Source organism: Elgaria multicarinata, chromosome 10 (assembly GCF_023053635.1).
Source record: "Elgaria multicarinata webbii isolate HBS135686 ecotype San Diego chromosome 10, rElgMul1.1.pri, whole genome shotgun sequence".
In the NCBI taxonomy this organism is placed as follows: domain Eukaryota; kingdom Metazoa; phylum Chordata; class Lepidosauria; order Squamata; family Anguidae; genus Elgaria; species Elgaria multicarinata.
In genome coordinates, this window is record NC_086180.1 from 87,185,605 (window position 1) to 87,198,211 (window position 12,607).

The 12,607-nt window shown below is 40.9% G+C and overlaps 1 protein-coding gene across 3 annotated transcripts in view; it reads right to left on the bottom strand.

Annotated features, from left to right (window-relative positions):
• SLIT2 (slit guidance ligand 2) overlaps positions 1–12,607 on the bottom strand; it is a 317,811-nt gene that overhangs the window by 16,818 nt on the left and 288,386 nt on the right. For 2 of the 3 annotated variants that reach the window (XM_063135275.1, XM_063135274.1), the window contains one exon: positions 6,113–6,206. In XM_063135275.1, the coding sequence (XP_062991345.1) occupies positions 6,113–6,206 (94 nt within the window). Of the gene's footprint in view, positions 1–6,112; positions 6,207–10,972; positions 11,000–12,607 lie in introns of all 3 variants that reach the window. The other variant, XM_063135273.1, reaches the window with a different exon arrangement.

Sequence of the window (12,607 nt, forward strand, 5' to 3'; positions counted from 1 at the left end):
TGGACTCGATGGCCTTGTAGGCCCCTTCCAACTCTGCTATTTTATGATTCTATGACTGGTGTCATTTCAAATTACTACAAAGTGTAAGCAGTGTTCAGGGAAAAGAATATCTTGAAATTCTGAGATGCGTTGCACTGCACTTTAAATAAAATACTTTAGATCTTAGTGTTGAAAGCTAGTATTATTGACTGAAGACCTTGCTTTGCATGAGAGACCACAATTTAATATTTCTAGGCTTTTTCTTGTTTGCTTCTCTGTCTGATTATATGATATTATATCACATATTAAGACTGTACATCTTGAGGGCTCCCATGAATCATTCTGACACCTCTCCTTTCAACTGGAGTACACACATACTTTTTTCAAAATTAGCAAATATATGAACCTCACTTGGAGAGAGCCAGACAAATATTCCAAGATTTTTTGCTTTGGAGTTATACATTTTTACTTGAAAATAGTGACTGAACCAAGAGTACATTTTACATCAAATTAGCATGAGCAGAAACACATTTTACCATCGAACAAAGATGAAAAAATGAGACAAGAGGTTTAGCTCTGTTACCTATGAAGTTTTAACTCTACATTTCTTTAGAGTAAATGTCAAGATTATTTTACCAAATTTGTCAGTTCCTCAGAAAAAGTTCAGTCTGTGTGGGGACAGGGGAGACGGGACTGTCAAAAACAATATTTTCTCCTTCTAGAAGCATAGCAATGAGGCCAGTCTAGAATTGGACTACTAGGGCTGTGTTACACAGGAGCTGGCTCTCTGATATGTGGACTGTGTGCTGTAGATTTAATTGGTATTATCCCGATACCTTGACTCAAGAATCCATTTTTTTTTCCAGAAGGCACAGCCTGAAAACTACCAGGAATGTTGTGAAAGCTATGGAACCACCGCAGAGCCACAAGAGACACAGAATGTTTCCTCTTTGATTAAAGAAGACTGTTCACTGCAAGTGAACTAATCCATGTGGGTTCTTTTGAACTGGCCAATGAAAAGTCCCGATGGGAAAAATGATCCAGTCCTGAAACGTTCTGTTCAGTTGCCAGAACCAAACCATTGTCCCTTTGCTTTAACCCATCTTGGGTCCAGCCTCAAAGCTATCAAGCTCTTTGTTTTGAATCGTATAACTACCTTGGAGTTCAGGCAGGTAGTCTTTCTGCGTGGGTATCCCTCAAGCTGGCATGTTCTCACTCTGAGAATAACCTGGGATCTGATTGATTCCTCCTGAACCTTTTGTAGTACAATTTTTGGTCCACTCTGGTGCCTACCCCACATTGCCAGGGCCTCTACTTTACTTCCTCTTTTCCTCCAGAGAGATGAACAGTTTTCACTGCTGAACAGTTCTCACTGTTAGAAAGTTTCTCCTAATTTTATTATTATTATTATTATTATTATTTATTTATATAGCACCATCAATGTACATGGTGCTGTACAGAGTAAAACAGTAAATAGCAAGACTCTGCCGCATAGGCTTACAATCTAATAAAATCATAGTAAAACAATAAGGAGGGGAAGAGAATGCCAACAGGTACAGGGAAGGGTAAGCAGGCACAGGGTAGGGAAAAACTAACAGTAGAAAGTAACAGTAGAAGTCTGCACAACATCAAGTTTTAAAAGCTTTAGGAAAAAGAAAAGTTTTTAGTTGAGCTTTAAAAGCTGTGGTTGAACTTGTAGTTCTCAAATGTTCTGGAAGAGCGTTCCAGGCGTAAGGGGCAGCAGACGAAAATGGACGAAGCCGAGCAAGGGAAGTAGAGGCCCTTGGGCAGGCGAGAAACATGGCATCAGAGGAGCGAAGAGCACGAGCGGGGCAATAGTGTGAGATGAGAGAGGAGAGATAGGAAGGAGCTAGACCGTGAAAAGCTTTGAAGGTTAACAGGAGAAGTTTATATTGGATTCTGAAGTGAATTGGAAGCCAATGAAGAGATTTCAGAAGCGGAGTAACATGGTCGGAGCGGCGTGCTAAGAAGATGATCTTTGCGGCAGAGTGGTGAACAGAAACCAACGGGCTGATGTGAGAAGAAGGAAGGCCAGAGAGAAGAAGGTTGCAGTAGTCCAACCGTGAAATAACCAGTGCATGAACAAGCGTCTTGGCAGAAGAGACAGACAAAAATGATCGAATCCTGGCAATATTATACAGGAAAAATCGACAAGATTTAGCTACTGCCTCAATATGAGGAATAAAGGAGAGCGAGGAGTCGAAGATAAAGCCAAGGCTACGAGCTTCCTTGACCGGAGTAAGCGTAACATCATTGACAGTAAGAGAGAATGAGAGATGAGGAGAAGGTTTAGGAGGAAAAACAAGCAATTCAGTCTTTGCCATGTTAAGCTTCAAGCGACGATGAAGCAGCCAAGCTGAGATATCTGAAAGACATGCCGAGATACGATCGTGAACATCAGGAGAAAGTTCCGGAGATGACAGATATAGTTGTGTATCATCGGCGTACAGATGATATTGGAGACCATGAGATTGAATAAGCTTGCCCAAGGGCAACATGTATAAGGAAAACAACAACGGGCCAAGCACCGAGCCTTGCGGAACCCCTACTGAAAGGGGAAAGGAGGAAGACGAGCTGCCATTAGTCAACACGCTGAAAGAGCGACCCGCTAGATAGGAGGCAAACCAGTTATAGACAGAGCCACAAAATCCAAGGTCATGAAGGGAATCTAAGAGAAGATCATGATCAACCGTGTCAAAGGCTGCAGTTAGATCAAGGAGAATAAGAACGGAATAATGGCCTTTAGACTTGGCAGTAAGGAGATCATTGGTGATCTTAGTAAGGGCTGTTTCGGTGGAATGCAGAGGACGGAATCCAGATTGAAATGGATCCAAAGCAGAGTTACTACAAAGAAAGTCAAGACAGCGAGAGTAGACCGCACGCTCCAGGATCTTTGAAACAAACGGCAACAAAGAGACAGGTCGGTAGTTAGACAGAGATAGCCTATCAAGAGTAGGTTTCTTGAGAATGGGAGAGACTGTAGCATGTTTAAAAGCAGAAGGAAATGAACCAGAGGACAGAGAAAGATTAATAATATGTAGCAAGGAAGGGAGGATAGCAGGAATAAGATTAATAAAGACGCGAGAAGGAATCGGATCACGAGAACAAGTGGAAGGCTTCGAAGAGCGCAGTATTGTAGACAGTTCATCCGCAGAGACCGAAGGAAACGCAGAGAAATTTGCAGGAGGAGCTGACAGATGAGGAACAGGAACTGGAAGAGGAGCAGAGCTGGCCAGATCAGAGCGGATAGTTTGGATTTTAGCATTGAAAAAAGAGGCAAAGTTGTTAGCAGACAGAGAGGCGGGGAGAGATGGCGGATTAGGCTTCAGAAGAGAATTGAAGGACGCAAAGAGCCGCTGAGGATGCCTAGCATTTGACTGGATCAGCGTTGAGTAGTACTGCTGTTTGGCCAGTGAGATGGCAGAAGAGAAAGAGGAAAGTACAAATTTGTAATGGACAAAGTCTGCCCGGTCCCTGGTCTTACGCCAAAGGCGTTCAGCTGCCCGGGAACAAGAGCGAATTTTTAGCCAAAATCTGCTTCCCTGCAATTTCCACCTATTGGTTCTACTCCTGCCCTCTAGAGCAACAGAGAGCAAGGTTGCGCCATCTTCTGCATGACAACCTTTCAGATACTTGAAGTTCATGATTGTGTCTCCGCTTAATATCTTCTCTTCTCCAAGCTAGACATTTAAGCAGCTCTTCCTCAAAGGAATTGGTTTCCAGACCCCATACCACCCTGGTCATTCTTCTCTGGATGTGCTCAGTTCATAATGCCCTTCTTAAAATGTGGTTTCCCCACCCACTGACCCATTTTATTCTACGGACCTCCTAATGTCTGTGGCAGAATTTAATAATTTCCAAAGTGGGATTAGATATCCATATCTTGAAGAAAGCTAGTTTTGTTGTGGAACTCGCTGCTACTAGGAAAAATAGTAGCTGCAGCATTAATTCAACTTCTATAAATATGTACATTATTTATGCTGTTGTTATTACACTGTGAGGGTGGGAAACCAAACTGTTAGCCTTTTTTAAAGTATAACTTAGAAGTTAATATTCTGAAATCTGGCTTTCCTAAAGTCTTTCTTGATACAGCCTCGCTATATATGGAACAATATTTCTTTAATGATACCCTAGGATTGCTTGCTTGAGAGGGAGGGAGAGAAAAAGAGAGGGAGAGAATTGTGCCTTCTAATGATGCTGCTGCTTGCATTTATATCCTGCCTTTTTTCTTCCAAGGAACCCAAGGCAGCATGCATCCTCCTCCTCTCCATTTTATCCTCACAACAACAACCCTGTGAGGTGGGTTGGGCTGAGAGTCTGTGACTGGCCCAAAGTCACCCAGTCGGTTTCCTTGGCCGAGTGGGGCCTAGAACCCGGATCGCCCCACTCCCAGTCCGACACTTTAGCCACTATACCACACCGGCTCTCCAGAGGTGATAATGGTCTCCAGAGTTGCTTATTCATGCTGCCATTTTCTGTGTCCTTGCAAGGAGCCATTTCTGCTGCTAAATGTACAGGCCCCAGGGGGCCCCAAAAGAAAAGGCCCTAGTTTTAAAAGCTCCCGAAGAAGAACAGTCTACTGTTTGACCAAGAAGATATGTGAGTAAGTGAGTTATCCTTAATTTATAAGAGGTTATTTATTTCACTGTGATTTTGTGTTAAAAAATTCTTTCATAATCCTGGATATTTATTGAGTAGTGGTAAATTTTCTGAAATAATAATCAGCAGTGCTGGTCTGGGAGGGTAAGACAGCTCCTTCTCTCAAAGAAGGTGGTTAAGGAATCCTCTCTGAGTCTCTGGCGAATTCCTGAGTATTGTGCTTTACCTGTAACATTGCTAAAATACGAAAGACTGTAATACAGGAAGCAATTATAAGTTACTGATGAGTCTGACACAATTATATGAGAACCAAGGCCTGGCTCAGCATTTCTGTTATGCAGGTATAAATCCTAAACAAGTTAAAGATTTCAATTAGGGCATCGCTTGCGGGTGCATTCCCCATGAATAAAAATGCAATGTGGCAAGTGACCAATGTGCTTTCCACAAAACTGGCTTATCTGATCATTAGTGAAATTCCTTCCTACTTTTATCAGCTGTAACACATTACCCATCCTCCATTCTTCCAATAAATTTCTCTTTGTTGAGGTGCACCATGAATTGGCCCAGCAAGACAAATGCAGGTCCCTAACCATGTGGTTGACGATACCCCTTGTTTTGACAGCCCCAGGCAACCTACAAAAACAGGTTTATCAAAGCCCAGTATTGGCTTGCATACATGGCTACTGGTGGGCTTTGTTCGGGTTGCTGTAGAAGCCTGTTCTATTGCTTTAGCACCAGTGTCCCCACTTCTGATTTCCCACTCCAGTTGTAGCCATCTCTAATGACTCAAAGAAAGGGAACAAATCAGTGAGAAAATGAACGAGGAGGAACCATGCTTCTCAAAAGACTGGCTCCACTTCATAGGTGTAGGTTTGCATGGATTAACAAAGGAAGGTTAGCAATTTAAAAGAGAAACCAATGTTTAAATGACAACTCACAAGTGGCCTAATGTAATTTTGGCATAACAAAACGAAGTAAACAAAGCAGGTGCAGATCAGAACAGCAGCTTTCCCAAAAGTCCATGAAAAACTACTTTTCAAGTGCATACTAATTAATGATAATAAGGATGTCAATTTAATTAAAGATTAGCTTTCCTGGTGATGAACCTCATTCTTGTATAATGGGTTTCAATGTGTCTTGCTAATAACCCATCTTGTAATTGCAGCTTTATAATCCAGCTTTAATTTAATGTAATTATTCACTTCCTAGTCCAAGAAACTGAAAGGATTTTGTGTGGATTGTTACACAGGATAAAAACTCTCCGTTCTTCATTGTCTGTAGTTAATCCTCACTGCTAGGAAACTGGTCACTGAACAGAGAATCCTCATGTTATTACATGGGGCTCCATGCGAACCAAAGGAAAAACGTATTGAGCCATTATTCTGTGATCACAACTCCTGTGAATGAAGACTGACAGCACAATTCACCCCAATGAAAACAAAGCCCGCAGCCATTCAGGAGAACAAAGCAGTGATTAAAAACACAAAGTGGACTATAAGGATACAGGGCTTACTTGTATCCTTTGGGCGTCAGGATGCACTTTGAGTCATGCTGACAGGGGTTCAGGTCTTGGGCACAGAAATCCAGCTTCTCCTCACACAGCTCACCTGTAACAAAGTATATCCAGTCAGCACAACCAGACCACCAGAGGACCTGAGAAGTAAAATGTATGCACTACTTATTCCTATAGCAACTCTTCGTACAACCAAACAGCTCTTGTAAGCTAAAACACTTGGCAAATGACTATGTCTCACCCACCCCTCTCAGTGTAATCTTGCCTTTCAGACTTTTCTGCAGCGACATTTCTTTATGCACAAAACTGCCATTTCAACTTGTTTGCTTATATACTTGGATTTGCTGGAGGCCATCAATAATAATCAAGTCTACAAGATTCAGACAGACATGTAAGACTGCTCCAAAGAAGTTGCTTAGCAGACTGACAATAAATGTTCCCCGTTGTGCCAAGTCATCAGTAGATCTGTCATCCTACTCATTGACTAATCAACTCACTGAAAATCTTACATCGCAGTTGAGGTTTCAAAACTGTTTAATAAAGTTAATAGTATATCTTGGCTAAAGAGAGTCATGCTTTTTGTCCCACCTACAATAATTTTATACACATCACATCTTAATTCTATATCATTGCAAAGGTGTTCCAAGCCTCTTTTACAGGTGGGTCCCACTTTTACAGCACCCCACATGTGAACTCACACAGGCCTAGTTCACCCTCTGCTTAGTGGGCACTGGAGTTTCTTCTCCTTTGCGTCTTCCCATGACACCCAGAAGCTTGTACATCTCAGAAACATTTGTGTGGGCCAATGACAGAATGATGCCTAGCTACGGGCTCATCTACACCAAGCAGGATATTCCACTATGAAAGTGGTATATAAAAGGCAGGAGCCACACGACTGCTTTATTACGGTATTGAAGTACACTGACAACTGTTGGGGCCCATTGACACAGACCATAGACCACTTTCATACCACTTTCATAGTGTTATATCCTGCTTGGTGTAGATGTGTCACGGGCCCCAACAGTTGTCAGTGCACTTCAGTACCACTATAAGGCAGTAGTGTAGATCCTGCAGGGCACTTCAACATCACGATGAAGCAGTCGTGTGGCTCCTGCCTTTTATATACCACTTTCATAGTGGAATATCCAGCTTGGTGTAGATGAGCCCTTGGAAAGAGAATGATATCTGAATAGGTAGAAACCTTAGTATTGGCTCCATCTACGTTGCTCCACTGTACCACTGCAGGAAGTAGTGACAGGGAAACAGTTTACATACAAAAAGGCCACAGTCAGGTTCATTCAGTGGGTCTCAAACTGAGCTTTAACTATGGCCACAGGTGCAACCACAATATAGCCTCCTCATCAATGGTTCTCCTGACTGCTGATCCTTTCCTTCCCATTGGAACAAATATTGCTCTATTGACTTATATAGAAAAGAGACCAGTGGTAAGGGATGCACACCCGCTCCAGCTCTAGTCTCAAAGGGCCTGAGCATGGACAAGTGTAGCCCCACCCCCAGCAACCAATGGTTTTCTGTTCCTACTCACTTAGCCTTCCTGCAGTCAGCATTCATTGCCCCTTTCCCTTCGCAGCACTGTCCTCCTACCTTCCACTTTACAACTTAGTGGACACACTGGCCTGGTTCAGACAACATGCTAAATCATGTTGCCTAACCACAAAATAGTTAAGGGAATGCATTCCCTAAACCATTTTGTAGTTAAGCAGCATGGTTTAGTGTGTTGTCTGAACCAGGCCATTGATGCTCTCCAGTTGCCATATGCAGCCATTATGACCACATTTGAAAAACCACACTTTATATAGTCACAACAAGCTAATCAGTGCTGAATACTTTTTCACTGGGAAAAACGCTTGACTCGCAAAAACAGATTTTAAATATCTCTGGTACTGATTCATCCTTTTAATGGTACCATTAACTACAAGAGCATTAACTGTCAATTGTCTAGAATTATTGACAAGTATACAGTAAGACAGCCTTCCCCAACCTGGTGCTTTCCAGATGTTTTAAACTGCAATTCCAAAGTTTCCTGGCCATTGGCCGTAACATCTGAAGAATACAAGATTGAGGATGACTTCTGTAAGGTAACAGCTGTGGATCCAGGCACTGTGCAAATAGTTCTATGAGCACAAAGGTGGTTTATCTTATTTTTATTGAACAGCAACCCCCATGTTGCATGTCAAACCTCCTTTGAAACAGAATAGTTTCATAAGCAGTTTGTGATATGACATGAAAGGAGATAAGCAACCCCCCCCCCCACACACACAAACTACAGGACACACACACATAGCCTTTGGAGTGTGATTATACACACACATGTGCGCACGCACACTCACACACACACACAAAGAGAAGAGAGGGCCAGGTAGATCAGCAAAGCAAAAGCAATTCGTATGAACAGTAAATATACTAATCTTTGTTACAGTTGTCACTGAACTCAACCAATTTTCAACAGTTTGGGGTGGGGTAATCAGTAATCCTCTCATGGAAGTGTCTGAATGTTACCTAGGGAGGTTGCCTAGGGAGGCAGTTACCTAGGGAGGTTGTGGGCTCTCCCACACTAGAGGCCTTCAAGAGGCAGCTGGACAAGCATCTGTCAGGGATGCTGTAGGGTGGATTCCTGCATTGAGCAGGGGGTTGGACTCGATGGCCTTGTAGGCCCCTTCCAACTCTGCTATTCTATGATTCTATGTCCTTCATAGACTTGAAATCCATAGATCCAATTGGTATGAAACTTTCATGATTTGTTGCACCTCTATTTGGGATGGTTTTAGTCATAGTGACAATTTAACAAAATAGTGGCCAATCAATGTTCATACAGTCACTGCTTCTATGCCATTTGATTATTATGAAAGCTTCAAGATTTGTTCTACCTCCATCTGGGATGGTTTTAGGCAGAGTGAAAATTCCGACTGCCACCTTGGAAAACAAATGGTGGCTGATTGAAATGTTTGGACACTCACTGCCTCTGCTATTTGATCGATTGTTATGAAACTTTTAGAATTTGTTCTACCTCTATCTGGGATGGTTTAGGCACAGCAAACATTTCAACTGCCATCTTGAAACAAAATGGCAGTGAGTCAATTTTTTAAAGTATTTATACCTTCAATACCATTTTATAGATTTCAACCAAACTTGGCATGATGATTCAGCACTGCAGCAAGCAAATTTAAAACCATATGAAAAGCACTATATAATTACTAGCAATTAATAAACTATACCTGAAATTGGCTGAAAAGTAATACAAACTTGCTGTGCTTGTGGCAATTTTTTTTGCAACCATGTGTACAACTTATGATATAGTAACTTTGTTATCAGCTCTTTTACCTGATTTCTGGATTTCAAAACTTCGTATTAAGTTTGAATTAAAACTGTATTAAAACTGCTATAGATAAACTGGTACAGTAAGCAAAGAAGTTCCGATCCCACCCATAACATACTGCCATCTCCATCTACCCCCCATACTACACCTCCATATACCACCACACAACACACACCCATCCCTCTCCTCAATCAACACACCCCATCTCTCTCACCCACACCACACACCCATCCTATTCAGCTCTATAATACAAATTATTATAAACTTTAACAAGTAATTGCAAAACTGTCAGTTTATTTTCGAGGATGCAATTGTTGTTTTTGCAAACTTAGGCATTAGCAACTTTAATTTGAGATCATTTGGATGTCAAAAGGATAATATTTAGTGGTCGAAATAGAGTGAAAAAATGTATGGTCTGTATTAATTATAAATGCAATATGCTAGTGGCATCGCTTTACTCAAATGGAGCAGGCACAATGTCTCCAAGTCTAGACAGGTGTGTATGGCTTTGTTGTATCAAACTAAGGGCTGTTCCCAACCCGGGTCCATTATCTATTGTATGAATAAAAGAGAAATGAGAGTGGCCAAAGGATCACAGAGATTCTTGTTTGGGGGATTTGTTGGTCCTTCATATTTTAAAATTTTTTCTAATGCTATTGGTGTCAGAATGAGTGAAATGGCTATGTGATGATAATGCCCAATGCTGTTCTAAACTAATCAAAACTGCCAATAGGAGCAGAACCTTTAGACAGCTGAGTGTTGAGGCCTTAGTTCCAGAAATAAAATTATACCATATAGAGACACAGCATGAAGAATCTATGTGCACTAAGACTGCTCTTTAGTGAATTGTTAAAGTAAGATAGGAAGCAAAAGAGCTATTTTTAATGAATAATATGTCATATAGGCAAAGTAGGTTTTACAATGAAATTTTAGACCGCAGGAATACAATAGTGTACTTTTAAGTGTACTTTTGCAAAAGACCACCACCTAGCCAAAATGTATTGTAGGTTGTGGTGTTAAGCCTTGAACTTGGCATTATCACCAATTCTATTAAAATTCTATCTATTTATAGGAAGATATCATCTGGAACTTTGGAGTTTGCGGTCATCAATACGCCGACAATACCCTGATTTATATTTTGTTATCTAAGCTCCACATTTTCTTGGCCTAAATTAGCAACCGGAAAATATGAGTATATAGATTACATTAAACAAACAAGTTCAATCCTGAGAAATATATGCTCCTGTTAACATATTTTGTGATTTTAATTTTAAAAATAAACTTTAAAAAATGCTGAAGCATGAAGAACCTCAAAATTAATAATTTTAGTTGCTTTAACGGTCATAACATGTGTCAATATATCTGTTTATTAGGGAAATTATTGTAATCATTTTGGATGAGTGCCCTGAATGTCATCTTTTGATGGTTGTTTAAGTAGCTGAAACCCATATACCCATGAGGAAACTGAAGTAACAGAGAAAAGAGAAACCAAGGTAATGAAATAGGCTTAAAAGGCAACTAACCTTTTTCCACTTCATTCAGATTAGCAGCTTGCAGTGACAAAGACAGAAGAGACAAAGAGACTTTTACATTGTACTGAAACAGCATAGCACATATAAATTAATGCACAATTAGCAGCAGCAGAAAAGCTAAGTTGATGTAGCAAGAGTGATGGCAAGCGTTTCATTTTTTAATCTACAGCACAACAAAACAAACAAGAGGTTTGTTAGACTCATGATATTTGTGATCTTAATGGCAGGTGATAACGAACAGCAAGAAAAATGGTCAGATAATCTACAGAATGTACACTTAATGATCCTGACATTCAAAAGGTTTACAAATGTGAACATGCTAAGAAAGCCAGACAGAGCTTAAAAGTATACAAGACATAATGTAAGGGGAACTTGGAAATGTTTCACTTCTGCAGGTTTTATCTGTTCTTATGTATTTTTCATGGGTGTATTTTTCATTTTGCAGACTCAGGTCTGCAAAAATTCACAGAGCAATGCCACATTGGTATTGTCTATGCTGTTATTCTTCTGACACAGAATTCTGGCTGCTGGAAGTAAAGATAAGCTGTGCTCTTCAATCCAACACCAGCAGTAGTCAAATGACATTCAAAAATCTACAGTAGACAGACACATAAGATTCATTTTTATTTAACGTTTTAACTGGAAATTCTCACCAGAGTTTTGTACATTTCCGTCTAGAGCAGACTTCCCCCAACCTGCACCTGTCTGGGGAATTCTGGAAGTTGTAATCCAACACATCAGGAGGGCATCAGGTTGAGCAAGGGCTGCTCTGGAGGGCACTGGTGTTTTCCACAAACAAAGTAGAATCTACCAAATCTATCCAGCTAGGATTGCAATGCAGCTGATTCACCATATTTTAAAAATAGTTATTTATGACACTTATATCCCACTCCCACAAGGTCCCTCCACTGGCCCTCCGTCCAAGGAGTTGACTAAATTCACATAATCCCACCTTCAGCAACGCTACTGCATCCGCTTCTTCCAGACTCATCCACAAGGCCTTTAGAGTCACTATCTATATACTGTTAATTTCCAGGTATGTTTTCTCTTGCAGGATGTTAACAATTTTTATTACATAGGATTAGAAAAATCAGTTAAACCCAAACACAGCTGAAAACCTATTAGTAGAACAGAAAGTGCAGCCTTTAAAAGAAAGCAAAAGTAAGAAACAGAGTTCACAACACCCAGCTTTGTTTCTCCTTTTCATCAGATCCAGATGAAGCAATAGCTGTTTTGAATGCTTGTCCGGAACCAGTGATAGTCTTGATGAAGGTGCATAAATTTAAGACTAATCCAATTAAGACAGAATTGATGCTAGCGCAGGGACTCACTGGACTACCTAGCTGGGGAAATGCCAGTCTGAATGGGATCACACACGTCAACAAAGGACCATGTTTTCAGTCTGGGGATACTACTGGACCTGGCATTGCTTCTGGAGGTCCAGAATTGCAACTATGGCCCAGGTTTTGCTGATATGCCAGGTGCAGCTGCTACTGGAAGACAGAGACTTGGTCAGTATCATTCACACTTTAGTTGCCTCCAGACTGAACTACAGTAAGGAAATTTTCTCACCTAACACCCATTTTTCTGGGCCCAATCCATTTTTTCATTTTTATAGCCATTTAT